General features: G+C 43.9%; 1 protein-coding gene across 2 annotated transcripts in view; it reads right to left on the reverse strand.

Moving 5' to 3' along the window:
* mbtps1 (membrane-bound transcription factor peptidase, site 1) overlaps window positions 1-20,953 on the reverse strand; it is a 137,987-nt gene that overhangs the window by 58,377 nt on the left and 58,657 nt on the right. For both annotated transcript variants that reach the window (XM_038806916.1, XM_038806915.1), the window contains exons 9-11: window positions 18,943-19,045; window positions 14,932-15,083; window positions 9,706-9,867 (exon numbers count right to left, since the gene is read on the reverse strand). In XM_038806916.1, the coding sequence (XP_038662844.1) occupies window positions 9,706-9,867; window positions 14,932-15,083; window positions 18,943-19,045 (417 nt within the window). The remainder of the gene's footprint in view (window positions 1-9,705; window positions 9,868-14,931; window positions 15,084-18,942; window positions 19,046-20,953) is intronic.

Here is a 20,953-nt window from a genome sequence, read left to right on the forward strand (position 1 = left end):
CAGAATCCCCACCCACGGCAGCTCCCCTACTCTCGGCCTTTGTTTTAAGGACCTGTGTGCCCAATCCACTTCTGGGCCTTATCCAGCACTCCCAGCTTCACCAGCACCTTTGTCAGGTATTTTGTGGCACTCGTCCGCTCCACAACCTCTGGCAGCCCCACGATTCGGTCTGGACCTGTTTTTGTGCTCCTCAATCTTCACCTTCAGCGATTTACACAGGTCCCCCAGGTTTCCAACCTCCGCCTGCAGGGATACGATCTGGTTCTTTGATGGGAGATACCACCTCCACCTCTCGCCAGCTTCGCTCCTTAAGCCGCGATGCACATCCACGCGGTGTATTGTCGCTCACAGAAGTGCTACTGCACCCTCGATCAGCCCCTTGCATTTCACTTCTCTGCTGCCGGAGTTCGCTGTTTGAGCCTTTCCTGCAGACACCAACACTTCCCTTCTCCGCCGTTTTCTCGATCATTACCACACCTCGAGTTCCCACCAATTATTTGGTCAGGTTTTTAACCGATTTTTGACAGGCCCGGTAGCTTACTGGCATGACAATCCTGGGGAAAACTCTACCCTCTTCAACTTCTGCACCCTTTTTCTGTTGGAGTTAACGCATTAACGGGTTTAATGTGTCGAAGCCATTGCCTCCGAGCCGGAGTCACCCTGTGTGCCGCCACCTACACCATAGCTGTCACCACGACACGAAGTATATTAACCGATTAACCCAATAGTATATACTAATAGTTTAAACTGTAACCAACGGACAACTTTAGTATCTTAGTAACATGTGACTTTGCTTAGCTTCACTTGACATGTGGACGATGAGAATTTAAGACAGTTTAAAGTAACACACTAATAAATAATCACAGAACTAATACTGAAGAGGGCCCTATTTGTACTGATTTACATTTCACAGAGCCACGTTGTGAGAACTTGAGTTTACATTCTCGCACACCGTTAAACTCTTATCAAAACCTGGTGTTATCAGCTCAGGAAGGTTAGAAAAGATTTATTATGTGGAGAGGGAGAAATAACAACAGCTGCGTTCTACATTTAGTTTTAATTCAGTGTTTCAGAAGAAAACCAATTATATTTGGTTCAATAGGAGTTAACTAGCTGGTGATTAATTTGTAACTGTATAATCCTTTTAGACTTTTATTACTCAAACTTTACAACCTTACATTTTAAATTTGATTATTGCTTTCCACATAAGTATTATACACACTGTACAACTTTGTAATATTTTGTAACCTTGTGTTAAGTCTACACAGTTGAAGCCTATAAGCAACTTTACCACTCTTCTTCTTTGTTTGAAAAAAAGCAAAGCAACTCCTCCCAAGTGGCACCAACCACAGAGATAAAAACATCACCTTGCAAACGCTTCCTAAAATGTAATTGATGGATGTTTGATTTAATGAGGAATTGTACCAATGAAACAAAATTTGCGACGATGAGCTCAAGGTCTCATTCATGAGGGCATGACAGTATTATTCCTCTATCCTAAACAAATGAACGAGCAAAATATCATAAAACATTCTTTTAAAGTAACATAAACAAACTATAATGAGAAAGATGGTCCTCTGAGTAATTGGCATTTTCAGGGATGAGTCAGGGGATAGAATGACTTGAGGGCCAATCTCAGATTGATCACACCCCTCTTCAACCAATTAAAAAATAGCCTCGCCTCATTTAGGCCAATCTAAATGTAACATTATTGATCATGCTATAGCTTTCAGTAATCAAAGTTAACCAAAGGTTAGAACCTTAGTTAGGCCACACTTGGAGTATAGTGTTCAATTCTGGTCGCCACACTACCAGAAGGATGTGGAGGCTTTAGAGAGGGTGCAGAAGAGATTCATCTGGATGTTGCCTGGTGTGGAGGGCATTAGCTATGAGGAACTGTTGAATAAACTCGGTTTGTTCTCACTGGAACGACGGTGGTTGAGAAGCGGCCTGATAAGAGGTCTACATAATTATGAGGGGCATAGACAGAGTGGATAGTCAGAGGCTTTTCCCCAGGGTAGAGGGGTCAATTACTAGGGGGCATAGGTTTAAGGTGTGAGAGGCAAGGTTTCGAGTAGATGTACGAGGCGTTTTTTTACACAGAGGGTAGTGGGTGCCTGGAACTCGCTGCCGGAGGAGGTGGTGGAAGCAGGGACGATAGTGACATTTAAGGGGAATCTTGACAAATACATGAATAGGATGGGAATATGGACCCAGGAAGTGTAGAAGATTTTAGTTTAGACGGGCAGCATGGTCGGCACAGGCTTGGAGGGCCGAAGGGCCTGTTCCTGTGCTGTACTTTTCTTTGCTCTTTGTTCAAAGGGCACACCAGGTTTGAAACAGACATTTGCAGAGCCTGCTGTCCACAGGACCACAGAAGTGACAGTACGAGACCATAGACCGAGTGTCGTTGTGTGCCCCAAGCTGAACTGAGAAGCAAGAACCATAGTACGCCCATGTAGATCCTGCCCTGCTTTGTTAAGTATTATTTTATTACTGAAGTTTCCTGAGTTACTTCTTCAGATGGTCTCCTGTTGCTATATGGTTAAAATCTCAACTAAACAATTAAGGCATTGGAGTTCAAAAGGACCCAAAACTTGTAAAATATAAAGTACTGTATACAGGAAAGAAAAGTAAATGATGCACACAATCTATAAACGATGTCAACAGCTGAAGATACTTAGTCACCATAGTCCCAGATAACCATAGGTTGATTTCCCCTTTGTGGGGGAGAGCTGACTGGTGGTGATTTAACCCGAGGATCAGCACACCTCAGGAGAGGAGCACGGTTGAGAAGGCGGGGCCTTAATGAATAGCCTCTAAAGATACATGAGGGTCTTGGCAGATCAGACATTCAGCACTTCCAAAATATGTAGAGAAGCAGAGAGGACAGAATGCTGTATTCTACTATTGTTATGTACTTGAAATCTGCACAGTGCTCTGGTTTAACAGAACCTCAAGGAGTGTATCCACATCTGATCACCAAAACACAATGAAAATGTTTAAACACTGGGCAGCCAAAAGGCTGATCACTTTGTCTTAAGGACCGAGTTACAAGGAATAGGGAAACTCTGGCTAGAAAGAAGAGGTCCAAGATGGGATTTTACAGAGGTGTTCAAGGAATGAGAAAGATAAATCAGAAATATTTAATTAAATATACAAATAATCGCAAGAATGCAGAAGGGGATTTAGATTAAGCTAAAGGCAAGAGAATGCTTCACATGATCAAAGTTATGCAATAAACCACAAAGAAATGTAATGGTTTAAAACTCTGAATGTTTACCGGAATGCACCTCAAACATCACTTGATTAGACTCTTCCCACTCACACCTGAGTGAGCTCAACACCATGTCCGAACACACAGAGTCCCATTCAACCATCACCCATGTGCTTGCTGACCTACAATGACTTTTGGTTAAGCAATGCCTTGACTTGAAAATTCTCTTGCTGGTTTTCAAATCCTTCCATGGCTTCACCCCGCCATCTCTCTTACTCAGATACTCCATCCCTACAACCCCCCGGAATATCTGTGCTCCTCCAATTTTGGCCTTGAACGCTGCACAAAAAAAAATTAATCTCCACCAATGATGGCTATGCATGGGCTCCAACCTCAAATTCCCTTCCTAACCATCTCTGCTCTGTTTTCCACCTTCAAGACACTCCATTAAGACTGGTCAAGCTTTTGGTCATCTTGCAGAGAAGAGCTAATTCTAATTGTTATGGTAAAAGATATAGAATTCAAAGCCAAGAACCATGGATAAAAATGGAAATTAAAGTTAAAATAGAACAGGAAAAAAGGAGGTTGACAAATGTCAAGAGCAAGTTTGTCAATAAGCAGGAAAATTAAGGAGTAAAGGAAGGAATTGAACATTTTTATACTGGATAGGTGGGAGAAAGACTAAGTGAAGTACAGAGAAATGATTAGTGGCAACATTAAACTGAACCCCAAAACCTAAGAAATGTAAGTAGGGGAAAAGTTGGAGCCCATTCAGGGCCCAAAGGGAAATCATTGTGTAGAGGTGAATATATTCAGATGATCAGAAGGTAAAAAGTAAAAAAGGGAAAATATATGGTCAGAATAGCAATAGGGAATATACACACTAAAAAGATTAACATTTCAAGTTGATAACTCAGGTGATTCAGATAGAATGCACCTTAGGTTGAAATAGTAAAGTTAGTAAAGGCATTGGTAACAATCTTTCAAATCCTTATTAAAATGCAGAGAGTAGTGCTAAGGACTGGAGGATTGCTAATGTTATGCCAATTTTCAAGAAATTGAATTGGGATAAAGCAGAAAACTACAGGCCAGTCAGCCTAACATCAGTAGTGGTACGTTATTGGTAACCCAGGTAGCAAGATGGCACAATGGTTAGCACTGCTGCCCCACAGCGCCAGGGACCCGGGTTCAATTCCAGTCCTGGGTCACTGCCAGTGTGGAGTTTGCACTTTCACCCCATGTTAGTTTCCTCCGGGTGCTTCGGTTTCCTCCCACAGTCCAAAAATGTGCAGGTTAGGTGGGCTGGCCATGATAAATTGCCGCTATTGTCCATGGATGTTCAGGTTAGGCAGGGCACTTTCAGAGAGTCGGTGCATATTCGATGGGCCAAATGGCCTCATTCTGCACTGTCGGAATGCTATAATTCTATTAAATAAATTTTCTTTCGGAAAGGAATGGTTTAATCAAAGAGGGCCAGCTTGGACAGCAGAGAAGATAAATCGAGGTAATGGAGCACCATAAGTAATGAACAGGAATTTTGGAAGGCGTTCGACAAGGTTCCAAGAGGGAGATGTATTTTAGATGGAAGCCCAAACAATCAAGGGGAAAGTGGTGGGCTGATACAAAATTGGCTCAGTAACAAGAAGCAGAGTGTGCTGGTGGAGGTGGTTTACAGTGGTATTCCTAAAAAGGCCATCATGTTTCCCAAGTTTCGCGCAGCATAGTGACGCAGTGGGTTAGCCCTGCTGCATCACGGCGCCGAGGTCCCAGGTTCGATCCCGGCTCTGGGTCATTGTCCGTGTGGAGTTTGCTTATTCACCGTGTTTGCGTGGGTTTCGTCCCCAAAGATGAGCAGGTTAGGTGGATTGGCCACTCTAAATTGCCCCTTAATTGGAAAAATGGATTGGGTACTCTAAATTTATTTTTTAAAATGTTTCTCAAGTTTCATAGATGTCTTAGTGTGGAGAACAAAACTATAAAGTTTGCAGCTGCTAAGACATTTGGCAAAGTAGTGACTTATAGGCATCAAGGTTGCACAGACAGAATGATGAAACAGGTAGATACGTGCTGTCTGATGAAATTTATACAAAGGAGTGTAAAGTGATATACTTTGAAAGGAATATGTGGAAAAACTGTACGATTAAATGTCACAATTTTGGAAGTGGAGACCTCCTTTAGTTTCCATATATACCAATTAGTGGTATAGTTCGAGTACATTAGATGGGTCGTTCTTTGTACAATGTGTGCAGGAGGGTTTCCTGACACAATATGTTGACAGGCCAACAAGAGGCGAGGCCACATTGGATTTGATTTTGGGTAATGAACCAGGCCAGGTGTTAGATCTGGAGGTAGGTGAGCACTTTGGAGACAGTGACCACAATTCGGTGACCTTTACATTAGTGATGGAAAGGGATAAGTATACCCCGCAGGGCAAGAGTTATAGCTGGGGGAAGGGCAATTATGATGCCATTAGACATGACTTAGGATATGTAGGTTGGAGAAGTAGGCTGCAAGGGTTGGGCACACTGGATATGTGGAGCTTGTTCAAGGAACAGCTATTGCGTGTTCTTGATAAGTACGTACCAGTCAGGCAGGGAGGAAGGGGTCGAGCGAGGGAACTGTGGTTTACCAAAGAAGTGGAATCTCTTGTTAAGAGGAAGAAGGAGGCCTATGTGAAGATGAGGCGTGAAGTTTCAGTTGGGGCGTTTGATAGTTACAAGGAAGCGAGGAAGGATCTAAAGAGAGAGCTAAGACAAGCAAGGAGGGGACATGAGAAGTCTTTGGCAGGTAGGATCAAGGAAAACCCAAAAGCTTTCTATAGGTATGTCAGGAATAAAAGAATGACTAGGGTAAGAGTAGGGCCAGTCAAGGACAGTGGTGGGAAGTTGTGTGTGGAGGCTGAGGGGATAAGCGAGATACTAAATGAATACTTTTCGTCAGTATTCACTCAGGAAAAAGATAATGTTGTGGAGGAGAATGCTGAGACCCAGGCTATTAGAATAGATGGCATCGAGGTGCGTAGGGAAGAAGTGTTGGCAATTCTGGACAAGGTGAAAATAGATAAGTCCCCGGGGCCTGATGGGATTTATCCTAGGATTCTCTGGGAAGCCAGGGAAGAGATTGCTGAGCCTTTGGCTTTGATTTTTATGTCATCATTGGCTACAGGAATAGTGCCAGAGGACTGGAGGATAGCAAATGTGGTCCCTTTGTTCAAGAAGGGGAGTAGAGATAACCCCGGTAACTATAGGCCGGTGAGCCTCACGTCTGTTGTGGGTAAAGTCTTGGAGAGGATTAGAAGAGATACGATTTATAATCATCTAGATAGGAATAATATGATTAGGGATAGTCAGCATGGTTTTGTGAAGGGTAGGCCATGCCTCACAAACCTTATCGAGTTCTTTGAGAAGGTGACTGAACAAGTAGATGAGGGTAGAGCAGTTGATGTGGTGTATACAGATTTCAGTAAAGCGTTTGATAAGGTTCCCCACGGTCGGCTATTGCAGAAAATACGGAGGCTGGGGATTGAGGGTGATTTAGAGATGTGGATCAGAAATTGGCTAGTTGAAAGAAGACAGAGGGTGGTGGTTGATGGCAAATGAATGGAGTTCAGTTACGAGTGGCGTACCACAAGGATCTGTTCTGGGGCCGTTGCTGTTTATCATTTTTATAAATGACCTAGAGGAGGGCGCAGAAGGCTGGGTGAGTAAATTTGCAGACGACACTAAAGTCGGTGGAGTTGTAGACAGTGTGGAAGGATGTTGCAGGTTACAGAGGGACATAGATAAGCTGCAGAGCTGGGCTGAGAGGTGGCAAATGGAGTTTAATGTAGAGAAGTGTGAGGTGATTCACTTTGGAAAGAATAACAGGAATGCGGAATATTTGGCTAATGGTAAAATTCTTGGTAGTGTGGATGAGCAGAGGGATCTCGGTGTCCATGTACATAGATCCCTGAAAGTTGCCATCCAGGTTGATAGGGCTGTGAAGAAGGCCTATGGTGTGTTGGCCTTCATTGGTAGAGGGATTGAGTTCCGGAGCCATGAGGTCATGTTGCAGCTGAACAAAACTCTGGTACGGCCGCATTTGGAGTATTGCGTACAGTTCTGGTCGCCTCATTATAGGAAGGACGTGGAAGCTTTGGAACGGGTGCAGAGGAGATTTACCAGGATGTTGCCTGGTATGGAGGGAAATTCTTATGAGAAAAGGCTGATGGACTTGAGGTTGTTTTCGTTAGAGAGAAGGTGGTTAAGAGGTGACTTAATAGAGGCATACAAAATGATCAGAGGGTTAGATAGAGTGGACAGTGAGAGCCTTCTCTCGCGGATGGAGGTGGCTAGCACGAGGGGACATAGCCTTAAATTGAGGGGTAATAGATATAGGACAGAGGTCAGAGGTAGGTTTTTTACGCAAAGAGTGGTGAGGCCGTGGAATGCCCTACCTGCAACAGTAGTGAACTCGCCAACATTGAGGGCATTTAAAAGTTTGTTGGATAAGCATATGGATGATAATGGCATAGTGTAGGTTAGATGGCCTTTAGTTTTTGACTTCCCATGTCGGTGCAACATCGTGGGCCGAAGGGCCTGTACTGCGCTGTATCGTTCTATGTTCTATGTTCTAATTGTTGAAAAGTGTAGGGCAAGTTAATAAAGGTGGTTAAAAACACCAATGGGTTACTTGGATTTATAAGTAGAGGAATTGAGAATAAAATCAAAAAGATCACACTAGAACATCATAAATCACTGGTTAGATCTTAGCTGGAGCAGCACACTTCAGGAAAAATGAAAGGTATTCAAGGGGGTATGGAAGAGGTACATTAGGATGTTAATCAGGAATGAGACACTTCTGAGGTGACACAGGAGTTGTAAAAGTTCGGACACAGAAGTTGTAGGACATCGGACTAGAGGTTTAAAGGTGAGAAAGCAGATTATTCCCTTTTGAAAGTAGGTCCACAATTATGGTCAGATTAAAAATTATTGGCAAAAGATCTAAAGGGCGATGATGAGATATTTTTCATTCAATTGTTGGACGAGTACTCTACCTGAAAAAGTGGGGGAAGCCAATTCCAGGAGAGTCTTGATCGGGCAGGTATTTAAGATGATTTTCAAAGATCACCACAGGTACAATAGGCAAATGGCCTATGGCTATTCTAGAATTTATTATGGTTAGGATCCCAAATTATGCTGCATCCGAAAGTGACCTAAAATGATCTATTCTGAAAGGGAATTAACTTTAAAACTTGTACGTCAATAAAATTAGACTTTCCAGAGATTTTGCGTTTAGTCAATTAACTGCTTTCTACCTGCCTATCCAGAAAGATCTTTGATGAACCTGATCACATACCTCCAAATGTAAAATAATTTCACATTCCCCTTTAGCTGTCTAGAACCTCTGGATGCCTTCAATGCAGTATACCATCTGAGAAATTTCCAAGTCTCCTTATTACAAATGCATTCAAAATGTATTTCTTTAGCAAACTACATTGGTATGTGCACACAATTGGCCCCTTCAAGATTTAATATTATGCATGATCAACAATCTCACCGTTTGTAAACTTAATTGAGGAGTTTAGCCACATAGATAAGGCCAATATGAGGTTCAATTCCCAAACTGAGCTGTTCTCAGTCAGGGAAGCGGTAATGATATTATCTGGCTCTGCCTCAGGATTCAGTTCAGTGACAAACCCTGAAGCGTTAATCACAGGCCCATTGAAAGAAGCCATTATGTTGCATTTACAGAGAAGCAGACAAGGGAGGCAGTGAATTGAACTTTTATTACCAAATAGTCTTTGAAACCTCTATTTGCATACAACTTGGAAATGAAATTGCTCTTTAAATGGCAGGACACATTTAGGACATTAGGAAAAGAACATATCAGCCATGATAGAATGACAGAGCAGACTCGATGGGCCGAATGGGCGAATTCTGTTCCTGTGTCTTATGGGCTTGGTATGGAACAGAATATATATAGCAAAAATTGGAGTTAATGGAGGATAGGAAGTCAGCAAGTAGAATATTATTATTAAATCTAGAGGTGACAAAGGCATGGCTAAGGCTTTCAATTGTACAGGGTCAGAGACAGGTGTCAGCAGTTATGACTATGAATTAAAGTTTTAAAGCTCAGTTCTGGGTGAAATGGAATGTCAGTGATGGAGTGGTGTGGTTTGGCCTAATACAGTGGGTTGTGGAGATGGAAGGCACCAGACAGTTTGCAGTAGAGGCTGAAAACAGTATTATGACTTATCCAAGCCTTCATGTCAGACAAGTAGTCTTGCAGCACAGAGGCAGTCAAGGGCTTAGAGGAAGGGTAGATCAGGGCATACATGTGACTACACCAGTCTCAACCATTAAAGTCAAGTTAGCCCACAATACTCAGATGGAATGGTTAACTTATTCAAGGTAGGGCCTTAAAAATCACTACTTGTAACCCACAAATCAAAGAAAACAGGAAGGGACAAAAAAAGGTACATTATCCAAATTCACTTCAGTACTTACCTGGCTTGAGGCTTATAGATTTTTAGAATTTGGTATGCTTTCAACAGATCCAGTTTGCCATGACCTTGTTCGAACATATTGACCCCAGGCAATCTGCGTGCAGAGGCTATCAATGCTTGTTTCATACTGGCTGGATTCACCATCTCACGGTGCTGCACAGTGCTGAAAGAAAAGAAAAGAGAGTTTTCATCAAAAAGAAACTCGCAGGGGAGTTCAGACGATTAAATAGGTTGGAATTTTGCATAAATTGCAAAACTTAGTCTTTTGAAATTGGAATGGCTCAGCTAAGATAACCATATTCCTTATTACCAAGTCAAATTTCCATCTCACATGCCACAGGAACTGCTTTTTCTACTTAAAAAGAACTTGTAAATGTTTTATTAAATGGATCTAAAATAGTGCAATTTGAAAGCCTTCAAAAAGGTGGTGCAGCTAACTGTCCATGGTCAGCTAACCTTACAAAATGTTACACTACTGAAGTACAGTGACTAAGAGTGGGATAGTTACAAGATTTCTCCCATGATTTCCCTAAAATATACTGGGGTCAGAGTTCATAATCTGCAGCAGGTTGCACTAATGAGATGCTATTTTAATATTTGTCTGAGTCATCACTCAATAGGAACAATGAGCATCTTCGACCAATAAGATCTGAAAAGATGAATCTTAAAAGGATTTTAGATGCAAGCAACCACTTTTTGGAATAACATCAATTTAGATGCAAGCACACCTAATATATGAATCATCTATACCCATTTGCTTGAATCCATACCTCTCACCAGTTTCTCTATGAAAAATAAGCCCAACTTAATTAGAAGGTTCATACCTACTCTTGATTCAATACTAATTTAAAACATCTGTCATTCATTTAACAACACAGTAGCAACTCAAACCCAGATCCGGTATCCGTTTCTCATATCGCTAACAACGTATTTGCTTAACTTCAAGCTGTAAAGCTATTTCCAAAAGAACAAATATTGGCATATACTAATGTTTGACCAATCCACAATGTGGCTTTTCCAAATATTTACCCATAGTACAAACTTAAAATAGAAAATCTTGGAAATTATTCAGAAAATAGCCCCACAGCTCTTTAAGTGACATCCCATGGGTGTTCCAACTTATGCTAGTGTGGTAGAATGTGAATTTCCTTTCCCCACACCACCCATAGAGATCCTGGGCAATCATGTTAAAGGAAGACACAGAGCAAAGAAAGCAAATGCTTCTCCACATAATCAGACCTATTGAGTTTAGAGTTAATCACGGACGCTGGATTAAAAAGCAACATTGCAAGGATGGCATGGTGCCGCCATGGTTAGCACTGCTACCGCATGGCACCGAGGACCCAGGTTCGATCCCGGTCCGAGTCACTGTCGTTATGGAGTTTGCACATTTCCCAGTGCCTGCGTTGGTCTCACCCACACAACCCAAAGATGTGCAGGGTAGGTGGATTGGACACACTAAATTGCCCCTTAATTGTAAAAAAAGAACTAGGCACTCTAAATTTATTTTAAAAAACCAACATTGCAGAGGCACAAAGCAGACAGTCCGAATATCAGTTGATTACATGGAACGTCCAGAACTTAAATGCCCCAGTCAAAAGGTTGTGCTTTTTCGCTTATTTAAGGAGTTTGAAAGCGGACACGCTGTGTTTTTGCAGGAGACATACTTGAAGTTGGGGGACCAGACGAGGCTGAGGAAGGGCTGGGTGAGCCAGGTGTTCCACTCAGGGTTTGCTATGAAGACAAGAAGGGTGGCGGTGCTGATTAACAAAAGGATGGCTTTTGAGGTGGGCAATGCTGTGATTGATCCGGGGGAAAGGTTCGTGATGGTGAGTGGGAAGCTGCAGGGGATGCCTATGATGCTAGTGAGTGTATATGTCCCAAAGTTTGAGAGGCAGGTCTTAGCAAGAATTCCAGACCTGGACAGACACCGGCTGATTAGGGGGGTGATTGAGCGACACAGTGGCAGTGATTAGCACTGCTGCCTCACTGCACCGAGGACCCAGGTTTGATCCCGGCTCTGGGTCACTGTCTGTGGAATTTGCACATTCTCTCCCGTCTGTGTGGGTCTCACCCCCAGAATACGAAAATGTGCAGGGTAGATGAATTGGGCATGCTAAATTGCTCCTTAATTTGGAAAAAAAAAGTAAATAATGGGTGATTTTAACATTGTTCGGGATCCAGGATTGGATCAGTCATGCTCTAGATCTCAGAAGGTTTCAGTGACGGTAAATAAGACGGGTAGTCACCGAAGGTGGTGGTGAAGGGGAATTTATTTAGATTCAGGCCAATGGGGAGAAGGTGGAATGGGCAGAGAGGGTGAGGTTGGAGGATGGTATCTGGAGAGTAGATCGGAGGTATTCGTTGGCACCAGATGAGGCGTTGTAAAAAGGAGAGGCAGAGGCTCCAGAGTTTAGGCTCGTGTCTACAGGGTGGCGGTGGGGCAAGGGGGGGGGGGGGGAAATCAGGGTCTGTATATGTTAGAGCCCCCGACGGGGGATGAAGGGATGAGATGGTTTCCAGATGGGTTGGAGTTCCCGAGGATTAAGGAGGTGAAGGTGGAGGGTCTGGGGGCCCCAATCAGGATGAGGAAGGTTATGGGCTGTGTGGGGTCAATGCAGGTGGGAAAGGCCCTGGGCCCGGACAGGTTCCCAGTCGAGTTTTATAGAAAGTTTGGGATGGAGCTGCGGCCCCTGTTGGTGGTGGAGATGTTTAATGAGTCGAGGGTGAGGGCGGAGCTCTCCCACGCTGTCTTAGGCCTCAATTTCGCTTATCCTAAAGAAGGATAAGGACCCAGAGCAGTTTGGGTTGTATCGTCCGATCTCGCTGCTAAATGTAGATAAAAAGGTGTTGGCGATGCAAATATAGGACCGTGGGGATGATAGAAGAGGACCAGGCGGGATTCACGAGCAGGCGGCAGTTGTCGGCGAACGTTCGGAGATTGCTCAATATTATGAATTATGAAACCCTTGGAGGGGCAGGAGGTTAGAAGTGGCGGTGGGAATGGACACGGCGAAGGCGTTCGACCGAGTCAAATGGGAGTATTTGTTTGAGGTGTTGGGTAGGTTTGGGTTTGGACATGGGTTTCGCCTGTTGTATAAAATGCCTAAGACGAGTGTTCAAACAAATCAGGTCAGCTCAGGTTATTTTGGGTTGCACTGGGGGACAAGGCAGGGGTGTCTGCTCTCCCCGCTGTTCTTTGCCATAGTGATTGAGTCGTTGGCGTTCAGCCGCTTTTCAGGGTACAAGTTGAAAATGGGGAAAAGTGAAGTGTTTCCAATCAATGAATAGGAGCAGGAGGAGGCGGCTGGGGGAACTGCCATTTCGGTTGTTGGAAGCAGGTTTTCGCTACCTGGGATACAGGTGGTGTGGAGTTGGGACCAGCTGCAAAAGTTGAATTTGGGGCGACTGGTGATGGGAGTGAAGGAGGACTTGGATGGGATGCGTTGCCATTGGCGGGTCGGAAACAGATACTGAAGATGATGGTGCTGCCACCAAAGTTCTTGTTCTGCTCCAGAGCCTCCCCAAGTTCTTTTTTAGGAAGGTGACCGGTATGATTTTGGAGGTTTGTGTGGGTGGGGAAGGCCCCGTGTGTGCTAATACTAGGCGGCAAACATTGTTCTGGTTAGGAAACGGGAGGTGGAGGAGTGGTCGATTTTGGGATGGATGGATCGGCCTCGTGCAAGGGGACCAGTTTGAGGGCACTGTTCTTGGCACCCCTTCCGCTCTCGCCAGTCAGTACTCCACAAGCCTGGTGGTGGTATCAGCGCTGAAGGTCTGGAACCAGTGTAAGCAGCACTTCGGTTTGGAAGGCATGTGGGCGCCGATCTGTGATAATCACAGGTTTGCACCGGTAGGGCTGGACGCGGAATTCCGGGGGTGACAGCAGGTAGGAATAGAATGTTCCAGGGATTTATTCATTGGGAAAAGGTTTGCAGACCTGGAGGGGCTAGAGGGGACGTATCAGTTACTAAAGGGGAACAGATTCAGGTATCTGCTGGCTAGGAACTTTGTTAAGGAGGAGGTACCATCGTTTCCGATACTGCCGCCCCCTGTGCTGCAGGATAAGCTTCTATCCGAGGATAAAATTGGGGAACACAAAGTGGCGGACATGTATGGGGAGTTGGAGAGGGAGAAAGCCCCCGAGGATGTTAGGCGTAATTGGGAGGAGGAGCTGGGGGGGCGTTGGGGGCTGGAGTTTAGAGGGAAGCCTTATGGAAGGTGATTGCATCCTCGCCGTGTGAGAGGCTAAACCTCGTTCATTCAGTTTAAGGGGCTGCACAGGGCTCACATGACAGTGTCGAGGATGAGTCGGTTCTTCTCGGGAGTGGAGAATAGATGTGGAGTGTGTGCAGGGGGTTCAGCCAACCATGTTCATATATTCTGGGCTTCCCTGAAGTTGAGGGGATTCTGGAAGCGCTTTTTGGGAGCAGACATGGCTCCGAGGTGGCAATACTTGGAGTGTGAGAGGATGGTTTTGTGGCCTGGTATGGTGGTTGGGGCTTGTATTTCCTATGTGTTTGTAAATATGTAAAAATGTCTTCAATAAGATGATTTTCAAATTTTAAAAAAGGTGGCGACCACGCAAGGTGCAGCAAGGCACATGCGTGGCCATCACTGCTCTCACAGACAGGGCTGGAAAGAGCAAGTGGCAAATGCGACCTATTTTGTCCATCCATCCTCACCCCCAACTAGTTTAAAGTGATGGCCACCTGGTTGCATTCTTTTGTGGTATAACTCATTTTGGGGATACATAGGCAATAAAATAAGATTCACTATTAAAAATTAAGACTGTCAAAAAGCGATAACCGTTTGAAGGTGGATTTGCATCTCTTGCAAATTATGTCATAGGATTCTGCGCATGCGGCAACAATTGTATATGTGCAGAAGCGCTGCTGGTGGCCACCTTGCATTGGTAGGAGTTAGCATTACATAGCACCTTTCATAGCCACAGGACATTGCAAAATTCTTTATAGCGATTAAGTCATGTTGAAGTGTAGCCACTGCTACAACATAGGAAACAGCACGCATTGTTAGGATAGGCTCATAACCTAAAAGTTGTATCTTATGTTGTGGCACGGATTTTCAAGTGCAAATAGAATTAGATGCAGCCTACTGCTATTTTGCACTAGGTCACACAAAGATCCATAGTGGTATATCCAATGATCCAGGTGCACTTTCACTGCATAATAGCCAATAGATTTCACTTGCTCTCAGATTTACTTGCCTTGCAAGCAGAGTGACAGCACCCGCCACTACAGGTGATGCCACACTAGTTCCAGAAAGTGAGCGACAACCACCCTGCATACCAGAACCTCGGACACCAGAACCATAAGTCACAATATCGGGTTTCATTCTTCCATAGCCACCAGGAAGCTCCTAGAAACAAAAAAAGAAACAAGCACTCAACTGGCTGGAGCCCAAATTCTGGAGTTACAAATGTGCCTAGTTTTTAATATAAATTAACCTTAGCAATTGGCCAATATTACTCAATAAGCACCATTAGGTACAGGTGGCCATTTGGTTACCTTTCACTGCATTACCAACCAATGTACGGATTACTTTTTAGCTTGCATTTAGAAGCCAAATAAAATAGCCAAGGGTCAGCGTGTTGAATCAAGCAAAATTTGGATACATTGATTAGTTAATGTTAAACTTCGCTTTCAAAAGTCTAGATTCTACCTTTATGGATAGGCGATAAATCATTTGTTTGTTAATCATTTGTGCGCTCTGCTTGTATCAGTTGATTGTAGAATATGGATACTGTATAACAATCCAAAGCCGAAAATGCCACATACCATTCTCAGCCAGAAATAATCTGTATTTATATACTGCATATTCTCAAGACATCCAAAAGGAGTTTAATGCCACCTGTTCGCTCATCAGTTAAGGTGACAAGTGGCTGCTAGGGAGATTGTGCAGTTACCATTGGGGTTGGGGATGTTCAATGATTCATTGGCACGGGGTTCACTCCCGGAGACATTGGGGCAGGGATCCATCTCTTTCCTCCTGAAGGACAAGGACCCCACAGAGTGTGGGTCGTATCACCCGATTTCTCTGCTCAATTTGGATGCAAAACTTTTGACTAAAGTCTTAGTTGGAGCCCTGCCTCCCAGAGGCAGCAAGGGAAGATCAGACAGGCTTTGTGAAGGGCAGAAAACGATCTCATGAGGCGGTTACTTAATGTGGTACTTAATGCGGAACCGGAGATAATAGCGCCAAAACGCCAAAAAGCCATTCAATAAGGTTAAATGGAGTTACCTGTTCGCGGTTCTGAATAAGTTTGGTACGGTCTTGAGATTGTGTTGTGGGTTCAGATGTTATGTGAAGTGCTGGCGGCTAGCATGCGAACTGCCATTAGGAGTTCAGGGTCGCTTAGGCTATACAGGGGGATGAGGCAGGGATGTCCTATGTCCCCTCTTTTGTTTGCACTGGCGATTGAACCATTGGCAATTGCCTGGAGGGCCTCAGAAATGGGGAGGGATTGTGAGGGGTGGAATAGAGCATACAGTGCATCTATATGCAGATGACCTTTTTGCTATACATAATGGATCCAGGATCAGCTATAGAAGATATGGGGATATTGAAGAGGTTCGCCTCTTTTTCAGGGCATAAATTAAACATTGGGAAGAGCGAGTATATTGTGGTTAGTCCTTCAAAGGGAGGAGTTGGGTTGCTGGGGCTGCCGTTCAGTATGGCTGGGACTAGTTTTTGCTACTTGGAGGTCCACGGAGCCAGGGATTGGGCGCAGCTTCGCAACTTGAAGTATACTAGCCTAGCAAGTAGGGTCAGGATGGGCTTACCGAGATGGGACAGCCTTCCATTGTCCCTGGCAGGCCGGGTTCGATCTAGTAAGATGAATCTCTTGCTGCGATTGTTTTTTTTTTCAATACCTCCCAATTTTTCTACTGTTCGGAGATGGAGTGGCTCATAACGGGTTTCATTTTTAAAAATAAATTTAGAGTACCCTATCATTTTTTTTTACAATTAAGTGGCAATTTAGCGTAGCCAATCCACCTATCTTGAATATCTTTGGGTTGTGGGGGCGAAACCCCCGCAAACACGGGGAGAATGTGCAAACTCCACACGGACAGTGACCTTGGGCCGGGATCAAACCTGGGTGCTCGGCGCCATGAGGCAGCAGTGCTAACCACTGCACCACCGTGCTGCCTTGACAACAGAAATTGAGGACGGGGATGGGAGCAGACCCTCTGGCATTCGCCTCATTACTAGCTCGACGGTGGATTCTGCCGAGTTGGAGGCAGGCGACACCACCTAGTGCTGCTGCATGGCGAGGTGATTTGATGGAGTTTTGTACCTCGAGAAGGTCAAGTTCACTGTGAAGGAGCTGATTGATGGGTTCTATAATAGATGGCGGTTGTTCATATTACACTTTAAGGATCTGAGTGTTGTTAGTTAGGGGGTGGGGGTATAGTTTTATTATTAATGCATGCATTACTGTGGTTGTGATTTGTATAAAGTGATGGAAGTTCAATAAAAATATAATTTTGTTTTAAATCGGAGGGCTGCAATTTAAAAAAGGTAAAGATAAGTGCTCAAATGATTGGATCTGTTAACAGTGATAATCACAGAATATTTTGGGAAAACCCAACAGGTCTGGCAGTATCGGTAGAAGGAAACAAAGTTAATGTTTCATGTCAATGGCCATGCATGAGAACTTTCACATTGGCAGTATCAAAAGATTGTGTTTTAAATGTTTAAACCACCATCAAGCTCTACACTTTGTTCCAAAAAAACGTTTTAACACAAGTGCACTTTATGTCAGGGTTAGATCAGGTAATGCTTGCACTACATTGCCTTTTGTCATTCGAACTGACAGAGATCTCGGGTTTGGAAGGTGCCGCAAGGGAGCCTTTTTGAGTTGCTGTAGTGCATTGTGTAGATGGTACACACTGCTGCCAACGTGCAGTGCTGGAGGGAGTAAATGTTGAAGGTTGTGGATGAAATGCCAATCAAATGGGTTGCTTTTTTTCTGGATGGTGTACAACGTAAGTGGCAAATGGAGAGCATTTCATCATATCCTGATTTGTGCCTCGTAAATGGTGGACAGGCTTTACCAGCCTTTGCCCTGCTCACGTAGCTGTAGCCACAGTATTTATATGGCTCATCCAGTTCAGTTTCTACTGCATGATAACCAGTAGGATAGTGATAGTGGGGGATTCAGAGATGGTAATGCCACTGAATGTCAAGGGGCGATGGTTAGATTCTCTCTTGTTGGAGACTGTCAGTGCCTGGCACTTGTAGCCACATGTTACTTGCCATTTATCAGCCAGAATATTGTCCAGGTCTTGCTGCATTTGGACATGGACTGCTTCAGTTTCTGAGTCGTCGGGAACAGTGCCAAACATTGTGAAATCAGAGAAAATACCCACTTCTGACCTTGTGATGGAAGGTCTTTGATGAAGCAGCTGAAGACTATGGTTGGGGCTAAGACACGACCCTGACGATCTCCTGCAATGGTGCCCTGGGACAGAGATGATTGACCTACAACCACCTTCCTTTCTGCTAGATATGACTCCAACCTATTGAGGCTTTTCCTCTGGATTCCCATTGACTCCAGTTTTGCTAGGGCTCCTTGATACCATACTCAGTCAAATGCTGCTTTGATGTCAAGTGTAGTCACTCTCACCTCTGGAATTTAGCTATTTTTTCCATGTTTGAACCAAGGCTGTAATGAGGTTAGGCGTGACCCTAACAAAACCCAAACAGTGCTGTCAGCGAGCAGATTATTGCTACGCAAGTGCCGCTTGATAGTACGGTTGATGACCCCTTCCATCATTTTACTGATAAGAGTGTAGACTAGGGTGGTAATTGGCCGGGTTTGATTTGTCCTGCTTGTTGTGTTCAGGACGTACCTGGGCAATTTTCTACTTGCCAGGTAGATGCCAGTGTTGTAGCTGTACAAGCATAGCACTAGTCTTCCATTGATCATTACTCGATTCCTATTACTCAGTCAATGTTGCTACGTCCCTTTTATTCCATTAGTCTTACTTGTGAAACTCTCACATAATCGGTAGGAATTCCACCTCTTGTATGCACAAGTCCAAGTACTGAAAGAAGGCTGTAGTAGTTTAGTTAAATTATAGGCAGACTCTACACTTTCTCTTCAGTTTTGATAATTCACTTAGGTCAATGTTACAAGGAAGTATTTTCTGACACTACATGATTCCCACTAATCAACAGCGCTGTGTTACATGCAAGTGACTCTGTGGCTTACCCAAGTGGTCATTCCTCTGGAAGAGAATCGAGCCATGTTGTCTTCAAAGTCAATTCCACCCACACCAATCACATCCATCTGGTCAGCAGGGTTATTGAGGGTGCTGTAAAAAGTTACGGCATCTCAAACATCTCAAACAAATAATACTACAATTAATTCTAGCACAAATTGGGAATATTTGCTCAGGAAGGGTTCAATTCCTTTAACTGCGTAATGAAAAACAGCTGGTTTATAACAGCTTAATGTTAGTTTGTTGTACAACAGCTATTCCATGTTCAATCTCTGGGTATCTCTACATTGGTTTAGGTAAAAACCCATTGTTCTGGTGGGTAACTGTACACAGTTAACTGTAATCTAGCAACACTAATGCCCACACTTGCAGAGATATCACTCAAAACCCTTAAACCTTGAAAGTGACCCTCCACTAGTTTACAGCTGAATCATTAGTCAAAATGTAACACCCAATGTCTTGTTATGCAGGAAATAGCCTTAGATAGCATGGCTGTAGTCACTTGGAAAATTTTACAACAGACCTCCCCCTTGAACAATGAGCATCAAGTAAATTGCGGTTGTACATGAGTCATGTTAGACCCTATCTTCCCAGAAGTAAACATGGTTAAAAACACATTGACAAGTATTCATGTTGACAGCTATTCGAGTCCTAGATGACCCAACCTTTCAGCTCAACAACTACCACTGTTCCATATCTACCACTGCTCCACATTCAACAGAAGCTTAGTCCCTCGAGCACTAATTCAGTCTCCCTTCCCAACTGTTCATTCAGCTAAATGCAGCAGCAATACGCCAAGGCTCCTTCTTGGTACTTTGCAAATCAACATCCAACAGCTCAAAAGGACATGGGTAGCAGATGCAAGGTCCCCTCCAAGCCAACCACCAACCAGACTTGGAAATATATCTGCTCCTTCACTGTCACGGAGTCAAAATCATGGAATCATAGAATTTACAGTGCAGAAGGCCACTTGGCCCATCAAGTCTGCACCGGCTCTTGGAAAGAGCACCCTATTCAAGTCCACACCTCCACCCTATCCCCATAACCCAGTAACTCCACCCAACACTAAGAGCAATTTTGGACACTAAGGGCAATTTAGCATGGCCAATCCACCTAACCTGCACATTGTTGGACTGTGGGAGGAAACCGGAGCATCCGGAGGAAATCCAAGCAGACACGGGGAGAACGTGCAGACTCCGCACAGTGACCCAAACTGGGAATCGAACCTGGGATCCTGGAGCTGTGAAGCGATTGTGCTAACCACTGTGCTACCGTGCTAGAACTCCCTCCCTAACAGCACTGTAGGTGTATCTACACAACACGACATGTAGAGGTTCAGGGTGGCAACTCCCCACCACCTTCTCAAGAGCAATTTGGGATGGGCAGCAACCTCCACACCCAATGAAATAATAAATTATTTTTAAAAATCTTCCTTCATAAAGTTGGTCCAAATCACTGCTATGAGTTGCAGCTCCTGATTGCTACAAGAAATGCTCTCAGCCAGGCAGATGAACATCAGTGGCGAGGTTTAAGGATGAGTCCCAGAAAGTGGGATCCCATGAAACCAGTCTCCAAACTGGTGGGATTCATTGGAATTGGAAACCTGAAGCTAAAAATTATATCTTGCATGACATTTCTGCTGAACACAGGAAATCCAGCATCTCAGTTTTTAAAATGTTTGGTATCAGCAAACATGGCAATACATTAAACATTGCTTGTCACTTCCCAGATTTCAAACAGTTTCCGTATCACAAATGGATCTCATTTTAAAAATGAATTTACAAAGTGATCCACAAACTACACTTGCGAGGTTAATAATTAAACAGAAGACTCCAGCAAGTCTTTAAGCATCCATATCCAACAAAAGCAAGTCAAAGTTGTGCTGACATTAGAAAGACTTCTAAAAAAAGCTTTAATACAACACAATAATTCCTGCCTCAAGATTAACTACTAAATGCAGAAGAGATTGCACAGGCTCAAACTGGCTTTAGCCATCTGTTT

This window comes from Scyliorhinus canicula, chromosome 9 (genome assembly GCF_902713615.1).
Source record: "Scyliorhinus canicula chromosome 9, sScyCan1.1, whole genome shotgun sequence".
NCBI classification, from domain to species: Eukaryota; Metazoa; Chordata; class Chondrichthyes; order Carcharhiniformes; family Scyliorhinidae; genus Scyliorhinus; species Scyliorhinus canicula.